This window comes from Dasypus novemcinctus, chromosome 25 (genome assembly GCF_030445035.2).
Source record: "Dasypus novemcinctus isolate mDasNov1 chromosome 25, mDasNov1.1.hap2, whole genome shotgun sequence".
NCBI lineage: Eukaryota > Metazoa > Chordata > Mammalia > Cingulata > Dasypodidae > Dasypus > Dasypus novemcinctus.
Genome location: NC_080697.1, coordinates 24,590,958 through 24,616,489, shown reverse-complemented (window position 1 = coordinate 24,616,489; position 25,532 = coordinate 24,590,958). Strand labels below are relative to the sequence as shown.

At 37.0% G+C, this 25,532-nt stretch overlaps 1 protein-coding gene across 4 annotated transcripts in view; it reads left to right on the top strand.

Annotated features, from left to right (window-relative positions):
- The window catches only part of PPP2R2A (protein phosphatase 2 regulatory subunit Balpha), a 111,156-nt gene extending 94,262 nt beyond the window's left edge, over positions 1 to 16,894 (top strand). For all 4 annotated transcript variants that reach the window (XM_058287831.2, XM_058287832.1, XM_058287833.2 and 1 more), the window contains 6 exons: positions 4,384 to 4,496; positions 5,013 to 5,190; positions 7,326 to 7,490; positions 8,838 to 9,007; positions 11,139 to 11,230; positions 14,013 to 16,894. In XM_058287831.2, coding sequence (XP_058143814.1) covers positions 4,384 to 4,496; positions 5,013 to 5,190; positions 7,326 to 7,490; positions 8,838 to 9,007; positions 11,139 to 11,230; positions 14,013 to 14,292 — 998 coding nt within the window. In that variant the 3' untranslated portion in view covers positions 14,293 to 16,894. The remainder of the gene's footprint in view (positions 1 to 4,383; positions 4,497 to 5,012; positions 5,191 to 7,325; positions 7,491 to 8,837; positions 9,008 to 11,138; positions 11,231 to 14,012) is intronic.
- Positions 16,895 to 25,532: the final 8,638 nt, after the last annotated feature.

The window sequence follows — 25,532 nt, the reverse complement described above, 5'->3', positions numbered from 1 at the left end:
CACTGAAGTCCCACATACCCATCACCCAACTTTAGCAATTGTAAATTCATGACCAGTCCTGTTTGTTCTTTACTTCTCATTCTCCCCAGGATTATTTGGAAGCAAATCCCATTTTAATTCATTTGCATATTAAATCATAAATATCCATACATTCTTGTGTCTTCCATGTGGGCTTCCATGTACTCCTGTAGTTTGAAATATCAAGGCAATGTATAAGCACCAAATCTGCCATTCTAGACACTAAACATGTCAAAAGCTAAGTGAAGGAAGAGACCACTCTGAACTCCAGTGATTAACAGGGATATGAATCTATGTATTTTATTAATCTGTAAGCAAAATCAACAGTGTCTCCTAAATATATTCACTACATACATTTGAAAAATCATTGATTAGTAATACAAATTATTTTACAGGCACTACAGTGCATTGTCATTTTTTGTCTTTGTTGTTTTTGTTAATTGCTAATGGACACTAAATAAACTATATCAATTTGGGGAGCTACAGTGTTTTTTGTGTTAAAAATAATGATCATGTTAATTAAAGCTGGAGTACAGTGTGTGAAGGCTAAAACAAGAATGGGAGTCTTAACCATCTTCATGTTATTTATTGTGCCTAGGAATGGTGGGATAGGAAAAAGAATGGGAGGAGTAGAAGTTGAACTAAATCTGAAATTTTTTTACTTTTGAAAAAGAGAGAAAACAATTACGGTTAAAAAAAAAGTCAGTATCTGTTAAATCTGAATAATAGCTTTGTTATCTTGTGTAGTTTTCTCCGTGAGATTTAGCAAGGGTAATGCTCCCCAACCCCATGTGATGAATCTTCATACTCATAAAAGGATAATTACTGTGGGAGGATGGTAGTATTAAAATAGAATCAAACTTTCTATGATAGCTTTGACTATCCAAAATTAATCTTACTTTAATCTTTACATTAGCTTTTGTGTGATCATAAATTGTTTTGATTCCCAGACTCCATAGTCACTTTCTTTATAGTTTTAGTTCATTGTGTTGCTTCAAGTGATTTTATTTTCTTGCTCTTTAATCTTACTTTGCCTTTCTCTGAATTCTCCTTGATTTCTTTATAGTGCAAAGAAAAAAAGCAAATTAACATAAAGGCTCTTATATATATGAGTAAAACGGAAAATTGATCCATTAATTGGTTGGTTTTTTTGTTTTTAAGATTTCTTTTTTATTTATTTCTCTCCCCTTCCATCCGCCCCATTGTCTGTTCTCTGTGTGCATTCGCTGTATGTTCTTCTGTGTCCCTTGCATTCTTGTCAGGTTGCACTGGGAAACCGCATCTCTTTTTGTTGTTACATCATCTTGCTGGCTTAATGAGATTCAAGGTCACTTTAAGCAATAAATTTTTATGTATAAAGATTAATGGGGCAGCAGACTTGGCCCTGTGGTTAGGGCGTCCGTCTACCACATGGGAGGTCCGCGGTTCAAATCCCGGGCCTCCTTGACCCGTGTGGAGCTGGCCCATGTGCAGTGCTTATGCGTGCAAGGAGTGCCGCGCCACACAGGGGTGTCCCCTGTGTAGGGGAGCCCCACACGCAAGGAGTACGTCCCATAAGGAGAGCCGCCCAGCGTGAAAGAAAGTGCAGCCTGCCCAAGTATGATGCTGCACACGCAGAGAGCTGACACAGCAAGATGACACAACAAAAAGAGACACAGATTCCCAGTGCAGCTGATAGGGGTAGACGCAGTCACAGAAGAACATACAGCAAATGAATGGACACAGAGAGCAGACAACTGGCAGGGGGAGGAGAGAAATAAAAAATAAATCTTAAAAAGAAACAAACCCAAAACACTTTTTGTTATATTAATAATTCCTTTTTTATTAAGATTTTTTTTTAAATTTCTCTCCCTTTTCCCCACCCCAACCCCCCCCTTTGTCTGCTCTCTGTATCCATTTGCTGTGTGTTCTTTTTTGTCCGCTTCTGTTGTTGTCAGCAGCACGGGAATCTGTGTTTCTTTTTGTTGCATCATCTTGTGTGTCAGCTCTCCGTGTGTGCAGCACCATTCCTGGGCGGGCTGAACTTTCTTTCCCACTGGGCGGCTCTCCTTACGGGGCGCACTCCCTGTGCGTGGGGCTTCCCTACGCGGGGGGAACCCCTGGGTGGCATGGCAGTCCTTGCGCGCATCAGCACTGCGCATGGGCCAGCTCACTACATGGGTCAGGAGGCCCTGGGTTTGAACCATGGACCTCCCATGTGGCAGGTGGGCACTCTATCCGTTGAGCCAAGCCCGCTTCCTGTTAATAATTCTAAAATAACATTCCTATATACACGGGTTACACCCCTGGGTGGCACGGCAATCCTTGGGCACATCAGCACTGCACGTTGACCAGCTCCACGCGGGTCGAGGAGGCCCGGGGTTTGAACTGCGAACCCCCCATGTGATAGGCAGATGCCCTATCCATTGGGCCAAGTTTGCTTCCTATAACAGAAAGTTTAACATGCATACTTGAGTCCATACTGACATAAATAAATGATTGAGTAAGTAAATAAGTGGGGAATAAGGGATGCATCTTTCTTGCAGAAGAATTCCAAATAATATGTGGATAGATACCACTCCATTCAGAGTTAAGAAGTAAAACTTAATTCTCCCTTTAGTGATTTGAATCCCAAGGTGAAAATAGTACCTGTACCAAGAAGAAACCTGGCAGACACTACCTAATCAAGTTCGAAGTTAGCATCACCAGTCACAAGTCATGTTGATACCATGTAACCCGCCCCCTCCCCACCCCTATCCCCCAAAATGATGCACTGACAAAGTACTTTACCTATGGTAATTTTCCTGAAAACCCATAATCCCAGTCTGATCATCAGAAGACATCAAGACAAACCCAATAGAGGGACATTCTACAAAATATTTTACCAGCACTCCTTAAAGCCATCAGTATCATGAAAAACAAGGAAAATCGGAGAAATCCTTAAAGTCAAAAGAGATGAGGGGATATGATGACTAAATGGAGTATGGTTTGGATCCTGGAACAGAAAAAAGACATTAATAGAAAGCCTGGTAAAATCTGAGTAAAGTCTATAGTTTAGTTAATAGTAATATAACAGTGTTAATTTCTTCGTTTTAACAAATGTACCATGGGGTGGCATAAGATCTTAACCTAAGAGGGAACTGGGTGAAGGGTATATGTGAATGCTCTGTACTATCTTTCTTTGCTGTTTCATCTGTAAATTTAAACTTAATCACCACCACCACTCCCAAATTATTTTAAATGCTATATATCCTTACACACCTAGAAATTTCGTCTTCTTGAAAGGCTTTGGGAGATGTATGCATGCTTTTAACCAGTTTTTTTCAGGTCCTATTTCCTTCTTCTGAATCCCTGATATAATTGGCTTAGGGAGGAGGGAATAGAAGGGGAACCAGACAGGTTTAGATTGAGGCATCCGAGCCAGTGAATGAATCTTTATTTTTTTATATAATTTAAATTGTTATTTGGTAGGAAGTAAAACCAAGGGAGATCCAGATTCCTTACCATTTGCTTTTTTACATAACAGGCTGTTTTAACTTATTGTGTTTTTTCTTTAGTATCTTTAAAATTAAATCTTAAACATATGTGAATATGTGTATATGTATGTGTAGATACACGTGTGTATATGTCCACACATACATATAGAATTTTTTTTCCATCTGGCTTTAAATTATTTTTAAAGCGTGACCTGGCTTTGTTTTTTAAAAAAATAGAATTTTATGAGTGCCTATAACATAAAAATTTGTGATTTCAGTACCTTATTTATTGTGTATGTTCTTATTCACCTTGGTAATATGATATTAATTTTTTGTTAAGTCAGACAAGAGTTTTAATTCTTGGAATCCTATTTTTTTGTTTGTTTGTTTTGTTGTGTTTAAAGATTTATTTATTTCTCTCCCCTTCCTCCCCACCCTGGTTGTCTGTTCTGTGTCTATTTGCTGCATCTTCTTTGTCTGCTTCTGTTGTCAGCGGCACGGGAATCTGTGTTTCTTTTTGTTGGGTCATCTTGTTGTGTCAGTTCTCTGTGTGGGTGGCGCCATTCTTAGGCAAGCTGCACTTTCTTTGGTGCTGGGCGGCTCTCCTTACGGGGAGCACTCCTTGCACATGGGGCTCCCCTATGCGGGGACACCCCTGCGTGGCACGGCACTGCTTGCACGCATCAGCGCTGCGCGTGGGCCAGCTCCACACGGGTCAAGGAGGCCCGGGGTTTGAACTGCGGACCTCCCATGTGGTAGACGGACGCCCTAACTACTGGGCCAAGTCCACCGCCAGAATCCTATTTTGGGTGAAATATGAAGTGGTATGTCTAAATAAGCCTTAAAATACTCCTTTTTTTCTATCAATGTTAGCTTCTTTTTTTGAGCACTTCCTTCATTTTCTCCCCAGATAAAACAATAAAATTATGGAAAATCAGTGAAAGGGACAAAAGACCAGAAGGGTATAATTTGAAAGAGGAAGATGGAAGATATAGAGATCCTACTACAGTTACTACACTACGGGTAAGTACATAAGAAGAAATTATTGTAATTCTGATATATAGTGTTCTGTACTCTTTATTATATATTCTAGATCCTGAGCAGAACTTTAATAGGAATAATTTGTTTCACTCCATTTTAAACATAAAAACTGACCTACATAGGATTTCGCTGTGGTAGAACCAGAGCCAGGTCTTAAATATAAGACTGTGTTATACTATACCATACTATCTTTCCCCTCATGATTTGAATGTCACTATTACTAGATGATGTATCAAGATTAACTTTGAGGGGGAGGTCTTAACACTGCAAAACTTTCTAGCAGAAGATTGGAACAAGGGAAACTTATAGTACATAACTTTTACTGATAAGGTAAATTGTCCAAATGTTCATTTTTCTTCTTCCCGTTTTAACACTTTAAAGGATAAACATTAGAGTTGTAATATTGTACTGTTTTATGTTCCCCCAAGTGTTCTAACCTTGACTGCTCTTGCATACAATGAACTTTTAAAAATAAATTTTCATGTGTTTTATTGACAGGTACCAGTTTTTAGGCCCATGGATCTAATGGTTGAGGCCAGTCCACGAAGAATATTTGCCAATGCTCATACATATCACATCAACTCTATTTCTATTAATAGTGATTATGAGACATATTTATCTGCAGATGATTTGCGGATTAATCTGTGGCATCTGGAAATTACAGACAGAAGTTTTAGTATCCATTTGGTTTACCTTTTTTGCTGTTTTGTAAAGATGGCATATTGGTCCCATTTAGGTTTTATTTCATCTCTTGTAATGTATTGTTTCCTTCCTTTTATATGGTCTTTTTTTTCCCCCAAAAGATTTTTTTTTTTTTATTCTCCCCCCTCCCTTCATTGTCTGCTCTCTGTGTCCACCCACTACGTGCTCCTCCGTGTCCACCTATATTCTCACCAGGCAGCTCCAGTAACCAATCCTGGGACCCTCTGGAGTGGAAGAGAGGCGATCACTCTCCTGTCCCACCTCAGCTCCCAGGTCTGCTGCATCTCATTATCTCTCCTCTGTGTTTCATCATCCTGCTGTGCCAGCTCTTCGTGCAGGCCAGCACTCCCCGTGGGCCAGCTCACCACATGGGCCAACCTGCCCCCACCAAGAGGCGCCAGGCATCGAACCCTGGACCTCCCACATGGTAGCTGGGAGCCCAATCGCCTGAGCCATACCCATTTCTCTATACTGTCTTTTAATGTATGTGACTCCTTATTTCATACCACTTTTTTCTTTATCTATGAATGATTAGACACTGGAAAAGTGATAATCGAGTTTTTTGTAAAAGTACAAATTTGAGGAATATTATACTTTCTTTTAATTGTAAAAAAACTCTCATTAAGGTTGAAAAAAGAAATCAAAACAAGTCAGAATGGTATACAGTTAATAAAAATACTTCTCCAAATCCAATTTCATTGTTTATATTATCCTTCTGAAATTTTTTATGCATATTTGATATATAAACAAACCTGCACACATATGTATAATATACATATAAATGTGTATATTTGTGTTTTTGAGTGGGTTTTTAAAAATTTATTGATTGTAGCAGATACTACAACCACTGTTACATATATTTCCAAATACGTATCAATTGAAAACTTAGCAGAGCCTTTAATTGAGCTTCACTGGTGTTTGAGGTCCTATTTCCCATGCCTATTTACCAATGTAGTTAGTGAAACATATTTTGTTGTTGTTTGATATACATTTCTTTTTATCATGAATAGGTTTGAACATTTTTTCATATGTATCGCCTATTAGTTTCTTTTTGTTCTTTTCCTATTTTTTAATTAGAGCTGCATATATTTTTATTCATTTTTTTAAAAGCACCCTTTTTTATGTTAAGCTCTATTGTTTGTGTTGCAAATAGCTTCCTCCCCTCCCTTGATTTTTTAAAAAATTTACAATAAGTTCTTCAATATTTATGAAGACAAATTTATCACTTTTTAAATGACGTCTGGGGTTTATATTAATTGGAAAGACCTTTAGATTCTCAAATGATTTAAAATTTTTTCTCCGCCCCCCCCAGTTGTCTCCATATGGGCAGCGCCTTCTTGGGCAGGCTGCACTTTCTTTTGCACTGGGCGGCTCTCCTTACGGGGTGCATTCCTTGCAAGTGGGGGCTCCCCTACGCAGGGGACACCCCCACGTGGCACGGTATTCCTTGCACGCATCAGCACTGTGAATGGGCCAGCTCCACATGAGTCAAGGAAGCTTGGGGTTTAAACCATGGGCCTCCCATGTGGTAGGCGGATGCCCTATCCATTGGGCCAAGTCCGCTTCCCATCAAATGGTTTAAAATTTGCCCATATTTTCTTCTAAGATTTTTTTTTAAGCACTGAATATTTTAAGCCCTTTGGATTTTTTCTCATGTAAGGGGTAAAATGTAGGTCAGTTCATTTTTCCCCCAAATCTTCAGTTGTCCCTTAAAGAATAATTCTTTCCCATCCCATGTTTTTTATTATAATTATTAACATTCCGTATGTGTTCTAGTCTGTCTGCACTATATTCTGATCCATTTGCCTATACTCTGTTCTGCTTACCGCAGATTTAGTATGTATTTTAATATCTGGTAGGTCTAAATTCTTTTCATTAAAAGAAACCTGGTAAAGGGAACAGTTATAAACTGATTGCTGAATAATGGCTGTCAAGAATTAAAATTTTTTTCGATGAAATGGAAGAGACCAGTTTTTGGACCACTAACTAAAATGCCATTCAGGATTAATACTTGTGCTTAGGTCTATGAATGACTTTTAGGTTTGAAAAATGTAAGATTACATTTGCTCCTTTTCCTAAGTGGAAATTCCTTAATGAGATGCTGTCCAGATATTGTGGATATCAAGCCTGCCAATATGGAAGAACTAACAGAGGTGATTACAGCAGCAGAATTCCATCCAAATAGCTGTAACACATTTGTATACAGCAGCAGTAAAGGAACAATTCGGTTATGTGATATGAGGGCATCTGCCCTCTGTGATAGGCATTCTAAATGTAAGTTACTTGAATCTTCCTTTAAAATGTCGATGTTTTCTATTTTCTAGCCCCAGGCATGTTAACTGCATGTTACATAGGCTTGCAAGTCTTAAAACCTATGTGCCCAAGATCTCTTGTACAACTTAGTCAACTGCCTAACTCCACAAGGCTTTATGGGTCACTACACTGGAAGAGTTTAGTAAGGCTCACCTGGTAGCATGTCTGCTTACACGGATATATTTTTTAGTGGAGTGCTATTCTTTAGGAACTTGTAGTTTGGCTTTTGGGACTCCCCAACCTTGTATTCAAGTAGAGCAGTTCCTTTTCTTTTCTCCTTCTCATTTCTTTTCTTGCCTCTTTCCCATCCTTTCTTCTGAGCTTCCTGGGATGATTTCTTCTGAGAAAAGCTTTCCATGGCTTAATTTAAAAAAAAAAAAAAACTTGAAAACCTTAGATTAAATTAAGGGGAAGCAGATGTGGCTCATGTGATTGAACACCTGCTTCCTACAAGGGAGGTCCTGGGTTTGGTTCCCAGTGCCTCTTGGGGAAAAGAAAAAACAAGCAAAACAAGAGGGAGCCAGCTCAGGATGCTGATGTGGCTCAGTGGTTGAGCTCTGGCTTCCTACATATGAGGTCCCAGGTTCAATCTCTGGCCCCCAGTACCTCAGAAAAAAATTTATTTTAAGTTAGTGGTATTCTTGTCTTAATGTGGTTGAATAATTTTTAAACTCATGAAAATTACTACATGCCTAGTAGAATAATTTACCTGCCCACTAAAAGTACACATTTACATGGGTTAGGATGGTATGTTTTCCACTGACATAAGCAAAATATGCAGAATATACAGACCTGATACACTAAAATCAAAAGTTCTAAATGAGTCTGATTTTATACATTTAGCTGTATATGACTGAAAGTGTGTACTCTATATATATTTTTTTCCCCTTTTTTTAAAGGAGGTACCAGGGATTGAACTCAGGCCTTATACATGTGAAGCAGGCGCTCAACTACTGAGCTACATCTGCTCCCCAACGAGAGTTGGTTTTCATTTGTTTTGCTTTGTTTTTTAGGAGGTACCAGAGATCAAACCCAGGACCTCGTACATGGGTAGCAGGCACTCAGTCACTTGACCTACATCCACTTCCTACTATATACTTTTTTACTCTTCAACTTCAATATTAACTTATCTTAAGATTCTTTCCGGGAAATTAGGTTCTTAAAGCCATAGAGATGTTTTTCAGTTGTTCGTTAGCCTGTCATTTTACATCACTCTTAGGAAGTTTGTTAATAGCTGTTTCAGGAAATGTTTTATCTAAACCAGAATATTGTACACCTTGCCCTTTGATTTATTTTTATTTTTTTTAGTGTTTGAAGAACCTGAAGATCCCAGTAATAGGTCATTTTTTTCTGAAATCATCTCCTCTATTTCTGATGTAAAATTCAGCCATAGTGGTCGATATATGATGACTAGAGACTATTTGTCAGTTAAAATTTGGGACTTAAATATGGAAAACAGGCCTGTGGAAACCTATCAGGTATTTGCAGTCTTTTTTCTTTCAGTGAGAATATATTCTATTTACTTGTAAGAAAGACTGTGTACTATGTGTTATCACCAGTGCAGTGTTTGGTCATTAATAGGCTCCACCACTCCCACCCATCCAGGGATCCATGAGTTTGCTGCTTTTTTTCCCTATTTTAAATTTATATGTGCTTATGTAGGTTGTATTATCTGTTCAGTTTTACAGCTAAAATAGGATTTTGCGAACAATTTGAGTATTGAAAACTTTTTTCCCTTCAGCTATGTGCATTTAAAGTGACGAGAGAAAAGCACTCTTCCATTAAGGTGTAAGGAAGCAGGGGGTTGGGGAAAACAACTTGTCCTAGTAAGGTGTACTGGTTGATACGTGTGCAGTAGTAGTTGAAATAGAGCTAAATTTGGCATTCTGTGTTGATTGGATTGGCATTCTGCCTTTTGACTAGTAATTTCTCTTAAGCTAAAGGCCTTGAAAGACCAGCAGACTGCTTTAAGAGTTGTCTATCTGTTGTTGGATGTCAGTTCTCATTTTTCTTCTTGTCACTCACCACTACCATTGATCCATATCTTGTACACCAGAGGTAGAAAGCAGAATGAAGTGCACAGCCCAGAAGACGGGAAGCGGCCAGCATAAATCTATATTTCTTACTTAGATTTTATATAAATCTAAAATTCTGTGCTTGACTACAGTATAGAAAACACTTCACACTGATTTAAGAATACAGAATTTATGAATTATACCACTGTTTCTGTTGTATGTTCTCAGTAAAATTAGATCAATATTTCTCAAACTTTATAACTTGACTAACATATAAAACACTCAGCAATCTCCTCAGTGGTATAGTAATGTCAGACTAAATGTCGTGGTTGAAACAAAAGCACAGGGATAAAGTATACTGCCTTTTTTTTTCCTTCCAAATTAACTTGTGTAACTCAAGATTCTTATATATCTCCTATTCCCACTAAGAAAAATTGGTTTGAACTTTAGCTGCACCTTAAATTATTTGATGAGAAACTATATGTGTATTCTAAAACTGCTGAGTTGTTAAGATAAACCTAATTTTACCTGATTTTAAGGGTTTTGTTTAGGCTGAATAAAATTAGTGATTAAGTACAGTCACACCATACTCAAATTTAACTTACACATGAAGTCTGATAGACATGCTTGAAGCATTCCCCTATACTTAGTTAAAACGGATGCTTAAAATAAGTTTAGGTTGCTTTACAAAGATTGAGAATTCTAAGTGTTTAGAAAGTACCTACACTTTCCTAGTATTTTTTTGTGTGATTCCCTTTAAGTAAAAAAGGATAGTGAGAGGATCCTTTTTTTTTTTTCCTTTGATTGCAACAAATACTTGGTCATTTTCCTTTGGAATATAATACTAATGGTGAAATATATTTTTCAGAATACATTTTAAATAACAGGTTTATTTTCTCATTTATCCCTTTGTTTGAAATATTAGTAGGTAAATATAGAATTAAACTTTAGACCATGGAGAGGTATACGTCAGTTAGCGTTTGATATTGTGTAAGTAACATCTAGTGATGCTATCAGATTTGCAAATAATGCAAATCTAGGGTAATCATATAATTTATCACCAAACAGGGACATACATGGTCATGCTCTACATAACATATGCATTTAATAAAAAACCATAGTCTTCTGTTATTTATGCCCAGAAAATAGTATTTTAAAAGAAAAAAATCATAGTGTTCTGTGTTTTTTATGAGCAAATAATAGACTATGAAAGCCAAGTAGTGATACTCAAATACTGTTTTCTTGTTCTTTAATTAGTTTCTTATCTGCTAGATTCAACTGTTTTCTGTCCTAAATATTTAAGTGAAGCTTATAATGGTACATATGTGTGCCATGCTCAGAAGTGAATTTTTCTCTGTTCTGCAATTAGAAAATGTATTCCTGAAAGGGGACTGGTATGTTTCTAACAGGGTAAAATGTCTTTGTTATTAATAAGGAGGTTTTAAAGAGAAAGATTAAAAGGGAGTGTGTGTGTGTATCTGTGCTTTGTTTTTGTTTTTTTTTGGGGGGGGGGATAAGGATTGTTAAAGTATTTTCCTAATTTCAATAGGTAAATCTTGAAGTAATCTGAATATATATTTATGTTTTCCCTCAGGTGCATGAATACCTCAGAAGTAAACTTTGTTCACTGTATGAAAATGACTGCATATTTGATAAATTTGAATGTTGTTGGAATGGATCTGACAGGTAATTAATTTTAATTAGCACATCTCATTCCAATAGAAATTTTATTAGAGGAAAGAAACTTACTGTTTCACTCTTCCTGATATAATTTCCATGTTCACTAAAAGTCTTGCCAATTTTTCTTAGATTGGCATAAATTATAAGCCCTTAATTTCATTTCCCCCAGGGTTTCCTTGAACTATATTTAGTAATCTTAGATATAGCATAGCAATACTGGCAGATAGGACACTGAACTTTGTGTTTTACTGGTAAAAGTGAAAATACACAAAAAATTCTAGATAACTAAACTATGATTTAAATATCTTTATTTTTTTTTTCTGAACAGATAAATCATATTTCAGATATACCAACAATTAAAATGGTGAAAAAATTTCAATTTGATTGTTACTTTCCTAGTATACTTTTATTAGATGTATTTAAGCAGTAGATAGTTCGTTTAGATTGTTATACAGTTTTTCCAGTTCATACATTAACACCTCATAGAAGCAGTAGTTAGTATATATTATTTTAACCATATAACCATGAATAATTCTGCTTTTTTATAATCTCCAGTTTTGCTGTCCTGTGATTTCTTTTTACTAAGCCATTAAGATATATACCATTTTTTCCAAATATAAATAGTCTTTAACCGTTCAGTGTTTGTCAGTACACTTACTGTGTTCCAGTAGAATAAGATATAGTAAAAGAAAATGTAATTTTGAAATTATTTATGCTTGCTAATTAATTAAGAGGTACTCTACTCAGCAATCTATAAGGAAGATGGGAAGGGATGAGGAGTGGAGAAGAAAAGAAAGCACATTTGAAGAGAAAGAAGAGACTTGACACTTTAAAAATTTCTTTTAATAATTTCAAACTCTGGGAAAATTTGCCAGAGTAACACAGAGAACACTTTAGACTTCATGTAAGGTCTCCAGATGTTATTTGCTTTATCATTCTATTTCTCTCAGTATCTCTGTATCTACCTGTGTAAAACACTTACACACGTACACTTTTTTTATCCTGCAACAATTGGGAGTAAACATAGGCATGAGGCCCTATTACCTCTAAATTCTTTAATGAGTATTTCCTAAAAGATAAAGACACTCTCCTTCATAATCACAGTACCAGCATGTAAAGCAGGAAAATTAATGTTGATGCAGTAGAGCAGTACAGCCCAATTATTTTATACAATGTTCTTTAATTTGAATGTTTTCTAATATTTTCCTCATGATTACATTCTGGTTATATATTTTTGACAAGGATACCACAGAAGTAACAACACCTTTAAAAATTTGCAAATAGCCATAGACCGGGTGTCCTAACCCCATTAAAACCTCTCAGCTAATCTAATAAAATCGTTTTAAAAGAAAATACACTTTTATTACCTTCAGATATATTCACCAATTTGAGTTTGATTAAAACTGTTTGTTGTTGTTGTTTTTAAGATTTATTTTTTTATTTCTTTTCCCTTCCCCTCCCCCCCAGTTGTCTGCTCTGTGTCCATTCGCTGTGTGTTCTTCTGTGTCCGCTTGTATTCTTGTCAGCAGCACCCAGAATCTGTGTCTCTCTTTGTTGAGTCATCTTGCTGCATCAGCTCTCTGTATGTGCGGCACCATTCCTGGGCAGGCTGCTCTTTTTTCGCATTGCGACTTTCCTTATGGGGCACACTTCTTGTGCGTGGGGCTACCCTATGTAGGGGACACCCCTGCATGGCACAGCACTCCTTGCGCACATTAGCACTGCATGTGGGCCCACTCTTCACACAGGTCAGGGGCCCTGGGTTTGAACCTTGGACCTCCCATGTGGTAGACAGATGCCCTATCCATCGGGCCAAATCTGCTTCCCTAAAACTGTTGTCAAGTGTCCTTTGGAAGAATTTACATTACTGAATAGATGAAAATCCAGGGTGCTTTCAAGCATTATTTTGAACAATTCCCTATTACTCTATGATCTCATGTATCATAATTTGAATCATATGGGAAGAATGTGATACATAATAGCAGTACCAGTCCCTTTCCTTATTAAAAGTTTCAAACTTGTGAAGTTTTACTTATTTGGGTGCTTAGTGAATGTTGAGCAGTAATTGATGGCAAATAGGACAGACAGATTGTCTCAGGAAGGCTAAGAATTTGGCATCCCTTTAAACTGACAACTTGTAGAAATATTTGCTTAAAGTGTATTTAGTGGTGTGATTAAGATGATTTTCTGTTAATAAAAGTGTTATATGCTACTTTCTTCAGATCCTCAGGTACAGATTTATTATATGCATTCATAACATGTGATTATCCAAACCAGACAACCTCCAAGAAATAAACTAAATAGTTCATAATCTAAATAATCTAAATAAGAAGATACTACATGAATTTCTTATGAACAGCTGTTATCATGCATTTAAAAAATTTTTTTGGTTATTTTTTTATTTTATTTTTTGGTTATGGGTCCCACAGGTAGTTGTTGCTACTTCATTTAAAAAGTTGCTGTTAGGCTTGATAGCTGATGACACAACTTGTAGTTGCAAAACCATTCAACAAAGATAATTCAGTACTATTGAATTTTACTGGAGGATGCTATCAACTTTAGTGACAGTTTTGGTTGTCATGGAAAGAATTCATTGGTAGAAAACTAAGTTAACTAGTACCGTATTTCCAGTTTATTCCAAAGATTGGTGCTCTGGGTTGCTATCAGCAAATCTGCTTGAAGTAGCCCCTTCCTTTGTATTGCTATTGTTAGATTTAATCATTGAATAATTTTGCTAAAAAAGTCTCTTGTTCACATGTTTGACTGAGTGTTCTGTCTCCTTTTGCAGTGTTGTTATGACTGGATCTTATAATAATTTCTTCAGAATGTTTGACAGGAACACAAAGCGAGACATAACCCTAGAAGCATCACGGGAAAACAATAAACCTCGCACGGTTTTGAAGCCACGCAAAGTCTGTGCAAGTGGCAAGCGAAAGAAAGATGAAATAAGTGTTGACAGCCTAGACTTCAACAAGAAAATACTTCATACAGCCTGGCACCCCAAGGAAAATATCATTGCTGTAGCAACTACAAACAATCTGTATATATTTCAAGACAAAGTGAATTAGGGTTGGCGTTCTTAGCAGAAGATCCCACTTCCTGCTTAGTTGAGATAGTTGAATCTAGTATTCATACCTATAAAAGAGAGAGGTCCATTGTGGCACCCCTTTCCAGTGTTTAATAATGTGCCATTTGACAACACATTTTTATAGCTACATGGAGAAAGCTCTGTGGATTCATCACTGTGTTGTTCTCCATGTCTGCTAGCCATTTAGGTAAGGGTAGGGCACTTTTAATTTAAATGACTTCTTGCACCATCTTGCCTAATGGACTAGATTGGACTGTATCAACATTGATTTACTCCACTTTTTATGCCTTCCATTGTGATGACGTCAAACACAGTGAAAGCCTTCAGTCATGCTATGGGATTTAATTGTGTATCCTCATTACTGTATCATTTGTGGGGTACACCCATCCCCTTCCCCCTTTTTAAATTAAATACAGCTCATTCTTACTGTGGCTTGTAGCATTCCTCCTCTCTGGCCTCCTGGACTCCTTCCCTTCATCTCTCTTCCCTTGCCCCCTCCACCCAGTCTTGGTGGTGGTGTATTAAAAAAAGAAAGAAAGCACACAAAATTAGTCAGTTTGGGGTCAGTGGTAAAGGGGGTATATGTTGCGAACAAATGTTTTTAATAACAGTTGGCTGTAATCACTCCTTGCCATGTCTGGCACTGAAAATAAGGAAAAAAAAAACTACTGAATAAAAGTGACAAAGAACAGAGAATCTGGTTTTCTTTTTCTTTTTAATCTACCTCTTTAAGCCAATATTTTGTCTTACCTTAGGCGCAGTGAATGAAATAAGTTTCCATTGTTTTATTGCTAATTTTGTTAATTATTTTAACGTGTTTTTTTTACATGGAGAAGAAGAGGTGTTCATTCTGTATCAACATGTTTTGAATATATATTGGTATTACTAAGGAGTGCACAATTTATAAAATGCTACTAAAGGATTTTTTTTACTCTAGTTAGGGGAGTATTGGACACATTGTATTTACACTCAACTCTTATCTGTTAATGAAATTGTTGTAAATAGGAACCAAATTTGTAGAATTTCATTTTTAAAAACGTTTTAAGTGATTAATTTGATTTTTGCCTTGCTAAATACTAAGTCAAAGGTTTAAAATACTTTTTTAACAGGTTAAAGCTTTTTTGTTATTCATATAACAAAGTAAAACCAGTATCAAGTGATTTACGTAGATAGAATTTGACACTGCACTAAATTATTTTTTTGTATTTTACTCCTATCAATGAATGAAATGTACTTTACCATAGATGTTTTTCTTCTATTTTTCATTTTTCAAAGCTATTATTTAAGACAAACTTTAAAGGCACAGTGTTCAAAAAGTGCTTAATGTACTCCAAAAGTTGCCTCAAATAAAAATTGAGTAATCTGTATATGATCACATTGTCCATAAGTGGATGATACCTTATCCAAAGATGAAGAGCACGCCTATTTTTAATAGGTAGAATGTACCTTTGTCAATCTTCCAGAAGCTTTAATTGAGAAAAAAAATGGAGTTTATTTTTAAAAGATAAATTGAGTGGGCATTTATATTATTAAAGAATATTAGTGTATTTTGGTTGTGTAGTAATATAACAACCTTGAATTTTAGAGGACTCTGAGTGCTTCTTATATGTCCACCATCTATTGTTCTATTCTTCAATAATGAAAAATGATTAAACAAGCTTAATTCCCTCTACATTTATACGAATATTATGTCTTGTAAATTACCATTTTCAGCACAAGGAGAAATTTATGTAATAAAATTACTGTTTCTTTTGGACTTAAACAAGTCTGAATTTGTATTTAAACACTGATTATATGTCTGATCATTCTTAAGATAATTGCACTTTTACTTATTTATTTGAGAGTCTTGGGTAGCCTTTGGAATTTGTTATTTATACAGACTTGACTGGGAAGTGGGATGTTCCCCTGCCGTAAGTATCAAGTGGTGACATTGTTTTCTGTTTGGGCAGCTTTCCAGAAGAATACTTCTGGGTGGTTGTTTCCCTAACTTTTGGATGCATGTCTTGAGATAAAACCACCAAAAAATTCTTTTTTGATTTATCAGTAGGTATGATGTTTCTCATCCATGACACTAAGGCACCAAGGGTTAGTTTTTTAATACTTAAGAGAAACATTAGTAAAAATCAAATGCCTCTATCAAGGAATGCTATTATAAATCATTGTAACAATATTTCTCAAGTATTTTTAATTTCTTTGGTGTAGCACACGATAAGCCCAGCCACTCATTTTATATATGGTCATGGTTCTTTTATTAATAAAAAATGTATTTAGAATAAACTAAGTCTTGTCAAGTTGCTTGTATTTTCTATTCTTTGCCACTAATAAACATATGAATATTCTACCCTTCTGTCTTAACTTGAAAAAAGTATGGCAGGAAAAAGAATTTTCATTCTGTTAATCTCCTTTAGTGGCTGGGCAAAAGTAATAGTTATTTTATAAATTTCTGTATCTATATAAACACATCTTTGTATACTAACTACTGGATATTAAGCTTTATTCTCTGAAGCCCTTAGTCTCTTGGGATAAAAAGTGCATCCATGCACTCTTTTCCAAATAAAATGAGGATTTTTTTAAACTTTAAACGTGAGCGTTATTCTGGTTGCAGATACTTCTTGATTAAGAAAACTAGAAATATGAAAACTGGTTCTTTTAGTGTGTAACGGTATTTTCCCTTTTAAGGATGTGTGTGTTCTTAGAAAATTTGTGTGAAAGCTAGGCAGTACTGATTAAAGCATTTTTAGTGAAATTAAAACCATTAGTTTATTAGAGAACAGTTTGCTTTAGCATCTTTACTCCACTTAGGTTGAAATGGAGATAGTGTGTACACTCCTTGAAGTAAAAAACCAAGCCCCCCAAAATAAATAGAAAAGATAGATGGATGCTAGGTACTCAGCAGTCAAGTCGGTTTACATTTGTATTTGAGAGCACCTGTTTTAGGTATCTTACGTAAGTTCAGTTGTTGACTCTAGGAAACTGACCCTGCTTCATTTTATAGTAATCCATAATGAGACTAAAGCAAATTACAACTCTCTAGTGTTAGTCACATGCTTAGTGAATTCCAGAAGTCCCAGGATGTTCTCAAATGCTGAATATACTTGTCTAAGTTTACAGATAGTTTTTTCTCTGGTGTTTTATTGTGTAGCTGGAAGAGTATGAGAGTTAACTTCTTACCTTTATGTAAAAATTAAGATAATACCCACCTAAATAAAAGGCCCTAGCCCAGTGCCTATTAAACAGAAGGCCCTGCAAAGTTTAGTTTCCTCCAAAAGCCTAATTTGGCAGACAGGTAATTAAATCACCATAGGGGAAAAGCTTAGTTTCTCATCCTTTTAATGTGCTATGCTTATGTTTTTAGTTAAATGTGAAAAGCAACACGTTATTTGGGGATTTTCCCACTAGGGGGCAACATTTAGGTCTTAACAGCATTTACCAGGCATTTTTTGAGAATGCACAGAGGGTTTTCTTTCTGTACTGGAACAGTTTTATTAAAAATCCAAATAGACAGGAACCAAATAAAGGGACGTTCAAATAAAATCACTATTCAATGTGACCCATGAGTGTTTGGGTTGCCCGGTGATAGAAAGGCAACCCAAATGTCAACTGTGATATTGCACATGGCCCTTCATAACTTATTGAAGAAGCAGCAAAAATGGAATTGGGAGAGGGTCCTGAGCTGCCATTTCTCTTCAGTCATAGACTACTCAGTCTGCCCACCCCTTTGCAGAGGCAGACCTTTCTTGCCAGAGTAGCAATTGCTGTATCCTCCATAAGGAGATGAGAAATTTCATGTTGCACATGGATGAGTTAACTAGGATGTCTAAATTCATTCATAAATAGCTTGCATATAAGATTAACACATTCTTTAGAAAATACAGAAAATGGAAAGAACGTGAGTCTGATGCAGAGAAAACTGCATTTTTATGTATCCTTCTGGGCTTTATTTTTTAAGAAGTGTGGAATCTTGTATACAGTTTAATGTCCTGTTTCTTCACTTTAGCATTATTTATTTCCCCACATTAACAAATATCCTTTAAGCAAGATTTTCATGTCTATATATACCTTAACATTTTATGGATATACCATAAGTCCAGTTCCTGTTATCAAGGCTGAATTTTGTTTTTGTTGGTTTTTTTTTTTTGCTAATATAAGCATTGGAATAATGCATACAGACTTGCAAATCTTGGTATGTATAATTATTAGAATCCATTTCTGAAACATAATATGAAGGGATATGAGTATATTTTTGATTCTGTTCATATTTCCAAATTTCACTTTCAAAAATGGGTTTTCCATCAGATAAGTTTATGTGATAACCCATATCCTCACTCTCACTAAATTGGACAAAAAGGCCATGTTTTATCTTGGTCACTTCTAAATAGTAGAAATGGTAACCCAATTTGCATTTCTGTATTTCTAATGAGATAGTGATTAATTTCTATAATCTGCATACAAGACCTTTAGCAGATAGGTGTTTTGTAAATATTTTCTAGTCTGGGGCGTGTCTTGAAGAGCAGAGATTTTTTAATTTTCATAAAGTCAGATTTGTCACATTTTCTTTTACATATAATGCTTTTGGTGTCGTATCTAAGAAATCTTTGCCCAGCCCATCACAAAGATTATCTACTATTTTATTTTAAAGTTTAATAGTTTGAGTTTTCACCTTTAGGTCCTTAACCCATTTTGAGTTAATTTTTATATATGGTACAATTTATGAATTTATGTGGGGTTTTCCTGTTTTGTACTGTGTTTTTTGTTAGTTTTTTGCAAATGGACATCCACTTGTTAAGGACTATCCTGTCTCTACATAAATCTTTTTTTTTTAAGATTTATTTCTCTCCCCTTCCTGCCCCCCCTCGCCACCCCCCCTTGTCTGCTCTCTGTGTCCAGTCACTGTGTTCTGTGTCTACTTGCGTTCTTGTCAGCAGCACTGAGAAACCGACTCTCTTTGTTGCATCATCTTGCTGTGTCAGCTCTCCGTGTGCACAGCGCCATTCCTGGGCAGGCTGCACTTTTTTCGCACGGGGTGGCTCTCCTTGAGGGGCGCACTTCTTGCAAGTGGGGTCCCCTACACGGGGGACACCCCTGCATGGCACGGCACTCCTTGCATGCATCAGCACTGCACATGGGCCAGCTCACCACTTGGGTCAGGAGGCCCTAGGTTTGAACCCTGGACCCCCTATGTGGTAGGCCGACGCTATATCAGTTGATCAAATCCGCTTCCCTATGTAAGTCAGATACTGTGAGTAATCTAACTTTGTTCTTTTTCAGAATCGGTTTATTGATTTCAAAATAAAATTACTTGGATTTTGATGATAATTTCATTGAATTTATTGACCAGTTCGGGGAGAATTAACATCTTTACAGTATTTCTCTCTCAGTTAATGAATATATCATATTGTTCCACTTATATAGGGTTTTTTTAAAAATTCCTGTCATCACTGTTTTCTGTTTTTAGTGCTAGGAATACCTTCAGTGAAATATTCGGTATCTCTTCAAGGAAATATCTACCTAGCCTTTTTTATTAACTTTTTTTCTTCTTAATCAGATGTAATTACATCAAATGCTTTTGGTATCGAGTTTATTTTTCCCCTTTCAACTATTAAAGTAATGAATAATATTGTATTTTTACTTCTGTGTACTAATTCAGATTAATCTTTAATTTCTGTATGTAGCTATTTTTGTCAGGTTTATGCCAGCTTTTTTTTTTAAGGAGCTACCAGGCATTGAACCCAGGACCTCTTACATGGGAAGCAGGTGCTCAACCACTGAGCTACATCTGCTTCCCTATGCCAGCTTTCAAAAATGAAATCAGAAGATACTGTCTCTTTCATGGCTTTAAAATAGCTTCGCTTCTTTTACCCAAGAGTACCCTTAGTCATTCAAGTGGTGTGGATATGGGGTGGCAAGAGGTGAAGAGACATTTGCATGGTGGTGACAATTTTATCCAAAAATTCTTTTATGTTTCTAATTCTGAATTCCACCAAGGTAATAACATAAAAATTATTATAGGTAAACTATTCATCCGAAATTACCAAATAATGTGTCCCATTAATCTTAAGATTCATATATTTATTTCTCTCCCCTCCCCCCCCCACTCCGGTTGTCTGTTCTCTGTGTGTTTGCTCATGCTTCTTTGTCCGCTTCTGTTGTTGTCAGCAGCACGGGAATCTGTGTTTCTCTCTGTTGTGTCATCCCGTTGCATCAGCTGTCTGTGTGTGCGGCGCCACCCCTGGGCAGGCTGCACTTTCTTTCACGCTGGGTGGCTCTCCTTACGGGGCGCACTCCTTGCGCGTGGAGCTCCCCTACACGGGGACACCCCTGCGTGGCACGGCACTCGTTGCACGCATAAGCACTGCACATGGGCCAGCTCCACACGGGTCAAGGAGGCCCGGGATTTGAACCGCGGACCTACCATGTGGTAGACGGACGCCCTAACCACAGGGCCAAGTCCGCTGCCCCATTAATCTTTATACATAAAAATTTATTGCTTAAAGTGACCTTGAATCTCATTAAGCCAGGCTTCTCATTTGGAAGACAATATTAAATTGCTCTGTCAAGGATCAAATAGCTAGCTGTGAGTCAATCTACAAAGAGAACTGTAATATTTATCCCTTGGAAAATTGATGTGTGTTACTATTCTCTGAGTTGCCCAGCAGAAACAACAGAATGAAGCACCATAATTTGAAGTGTGCTTTCAAGTGATATTTTATTTCCTCACATATCTTTGAAATGCTTTTTAGTTCATATCTAGTAGATCGAATTCTTGTTGCCCAACAATTTCGTTAGTGAATAATGCCTGAAAGGATCCACTGATCAGGTTAGGTAATTATCTTAAGTAGCAGAGAACAAGGTGGGTGGGATATGATGGAGTGCCACACTGTGTCCCTGTGCATGAGAAGCACTGGGTGTGACTCTTAAGAAAATATAAAGTTCTCTCCCTACCCAGGCTTACCTTCCCCTCCCCTTACCTTTCTTCCCCTCTACTCTTCCACTTCCTCCTCCCCCTCCCCTCCTTTTCTTCTCCCTCTCCTCCTCCTCTCCATCTCTCTCCAAGTTATTCTGTTACTCTGTTTAGTTACCTCATTCCTTCTGGGTTTGCACCTCCTCTGCTTTAGAATTAGGACTAAAACTAAGCAAAATTACTTGTAATTGGGTATTATATAATGGAATCAACATTTAATATCTCCCTTTCAATAGTATTTGAAGAACACCTCATAGTTTATGTAACTCTCTTATAAATATATTATTTGCTCTCTATTACATCTCCCAGGTAGCTGGAGAGGGTTGCGTTCCCCACTTTACCCATAAAATTAGGCTCAGAGTTTGTGATTTGCCCACGTTCTCACCACTACTAAGCTTGAATTTGAACCCTGGTGTTCTTACTTCAAGTCCCATGTGTTGTAATACATTATACTTTCTCTCTGAAAACAAGAATTTTAAAGCATATGTAGTTTTGTTTCCAGTTTATAATGGTGGTGATGATAATTATAATAATAGTTTATTAACCATTCATCATGTCTTAGGCACTATTCTAAGAATTTTACATGAAGTAACATTTAATTTTTTCAGAATAACTTGCTTAGAGCCACATTACTAGTAAGTGGTAGAGCCAAGGTTTAAATCTAGTTCATCTGTATCTAGAGCCCACAATCTCAATCACTTCCTTAGAGTGCCAGAAATCTTTCAGAAATCACGTTTTGCTTTTATGTATGCAAAACCTGGATTGCTTTTCATCCTATTTAATAAACTTTTCACATTACGGTTGACACATTTCTGTAACACATATACATGCATATGTTTAATGTCTGCATAGCAAGGATATTCCATTATGTATTGTTGACTTCATGTTGACCACATCTTCTTTGTTTTTTCAATACTTCAGTTGCAAAAAAGTACTGTGATGATTATTCACATTCAAACACCTTGTACGCTCTGATTATTTTGTTAGAATAATTTCTTGGGTGAAACTATACAGGAAGCCGACTTGGCCCAGTGATTAGGGCGTCCGTCTACCACATGGGAGGTCCGCAGTTCAAACCCCTGGCCTCCTTGACCCCTGTGGGGCTGGCCCACGCACAGTGCTGGTGCGCGCAGGGAGTGCCGTGCCACACAGGGGTGTCTCCCGCGTGGGGGAGTCCCACGCGCAAGGAGTGCGCCCTGTAAGGGGAGCCACCCAGCGCGAAAGAAAGTGGAGCCTGCCCAGGGGTGGCACCGCACACACGGACAGCTGACGCAACAGGATGACACAACAGAGAGAAACACAGATTCCCGTGCGGCTGACAACAACAGAAGCGGACGAAGAACACTCAACAAATAGACACGGAGAACAGACAACTGGGGCGGGGGGAGGGGAGAGAAATAATCTTTAAAAATAAAAAATATTTTAAAAGTGAAATAAAAATATTCTTTAAAAAAAATTAAGACTATACAGTTTACAGGAAGTGGATTTGACCCAATGGATAGGGCATCTGCCTACCACATGGGAGGCCCAAGGTGCAAACCCAGGGCCTCCTGACCCATGTGATGAGCTGGCCCACGCACAGTGGTGATGTGCGCAAGGAGTGCTGTGCCATGCAGGGGTGTCCCCCGTGTAGGGGAGCCCCGTAAGGAGAGCCGCCCAATGCGGAAAAAGTACAGCCTGTCCAGGAATGGCACCGCACACATGGAGTGTTGACGCAGCAAGATGATGCAACAAAACGAGACACAGATTCCAGGTGCTGCTGACAAGAATACAAGTGGACACAGAAGAATACACAGCGAATGGACACAGAGAGCAGACAACTGGGGGAGGGGGCGGGAAAGGGGAGAGAAATAAATAAATAATAAATCTTAAAAAAAAAAAGCCTATACAGTTTAGATGACAAGGAGTGACAAAATGCAAAATGGCAGAATAGGAAGCTGTAGGTTCAATCCCTAGTTTAGAACTCTGGAATCTGATCAGACACTTAAAAAAAGCAGGAAAGTGCTTGATGAAGGGAGAAGCTGCTAATCTTTAAGTGAGCAGCATGCCTGAACCAGTGTCTGTTCTTCATTCCTCAGCCCTGCCATGGCTGTGGAGACAGCAACTCATAATCCAGGAGCAACCTGACTCGTGTCAGGGTTGACAGTGGGGACACTGTCCTCCAAAAATTTGGATTGTGTTTCATTGGTCTGGTGGTAGAAGGACTGGGGCAGATGCTTGTATTGTTTCAGCTTAATGTTGCAGCAGCCTCCCTCAGCAACATCATTTAGAAGACAGTGTGCTCTTCCCCCACTCCCCCACCCCCACCTTTTTGGTCCCAAAGGAAATCTTTGTCGGGTTACTAGCTGATAATAGACATAACAACATAAACTGCAGGATCATACACAATAAGGAATACACAGTTTGCAAAAATGGTTTCAAAAAGTCACAGTTGGATGGATCCAGTCCTCATGAAGAGGAAATCCACATCCCTGAGTGAAAGAATTAGATTTCTAAAGTTACCACATAACAATTTCAGAATGTCCAGTTTTCAAAAACAATGAAAAATTACAAAACATACAAAGAAACAGGAAAATAAAGCCTATTCACATGGAAAAAAATTTGACAGAAATCATGTCTGGAGAAGACAGACATTGGAATTAGTAGTCAAAGATATAAAACCAACTATGCCAAATATGCACAATAAGCTAAAGGAAACCATGGACCAAAGAAGTAAATTAGAAAAATGATGTATAAGCAAAATGAAAATATCAAGAGAACTATTACAAAAAGGGACTAACAAATACAATACCAAATGAAAATTCCCAGGAGGGTTCAACAGCAGATTTGAGAATGTAGAAGGGATGAGTGAATTTGAAGATAAGAATATTGAAATTATCCAGTCTGAGGAATAAGAAGTAAAAAGAGTGAAGAAAATTGAACAGAACCTGTGGGACCTGTGGGATGCCAACATATGTATCATAGAAGTCCCAGAAGGAGATGAGAGAGAAAAGGGGCGTGCGTGTGTGTGGAATCTTTGACAATATAAAAATGGCCATAAATTTCCCAAATATGATGAAAGACAAGAATATATACAAGTAGGATGTTCAACCAGCTCCAAGCAGGATAATTTCAAAGGAATCAACACCAAGACACATAGTCAAATTGTCAAACCCCAAAGATAGAATTTTGAAAGCAGCATGTTCGAGAAATCCTCAATGAGATAAACAGGTGATTTCTCATCTGAAACTATGGAGACCAGAAGATAGTGGGAAAACATTTTTAAAGTACTTAAAAAACGTCAATTAAGAATTCTATATCCTGTGAAATTATTCTTCAAGGATGAAGAAAAATTAAGACATTTCCAGGTAAACAAAAGCTGAGGGAGCTCATTACCAGTAATTCTGCCCTACAAGAAATCCTTAAGGCTAAAATGAAAAGAAAATGGAAAGTAATTGAAGCTATAAAAAAAAAAAACTGATAAAAGTAATATCATAGATAAATATAAAAGTCAATATTATTGTACTTTTTGTCTGGTTTGTAACCTCTCTTTTCCTTATATGAATTATAGGGCAAAGTCACCTTTTTTTTTTTTACAGGTAACCAGTAAAAAAAAATAACTAAAAATATAGGAAAAGAAAAGAAAGAAGGAAGAATTAAAAATGGTACACTATAAAAAAATCAAATAAATCCAAAAAAGGGCAGTGATGGAAGTATTAAAGAACAAAAAAATTTATAACACATATAGGCAAAGAAATAGCTATGATAGAAGTAAATACTTTAAATGTAAATGAATTAAACTCTTCTACTAAAAGGCACAGCTTGGGAGATTGAATTATAAAAGCACATGATCTATATAAGTGCTGTTAACAAGAGACTACACACATTATTTCTGAAGACACAAAGAAGTTGAAAGTAAAATGATGGAAAAAGATATTCCATGCGCATAGTAATAATGTTTTTTAAAAGCTGAGGGGCCTATAGTATTATCAGAAAAAATAGGATCTTATATATCCTGCCAAAACCCACTGAATGTACTGGGGGAGAGTGCGAACTACAGGGTAAACTATTATCCATGTAGTGCAGCAGTGCCCAAAAATGTGTTCACCAAGTACAATGAGTGTGCTGCAATGATGAGGGAGGTTGTTGGTGTGGGAGGAGTGGGGTGGGGGGTAGGGGGTATACAGGAACCTCTGATATTTTTTAGTGTAACATTTTTTTTGGTGATGTATATATCTTAAAAAAAATACAATTTACAAGAATGATGTGGTGGGGGGTGG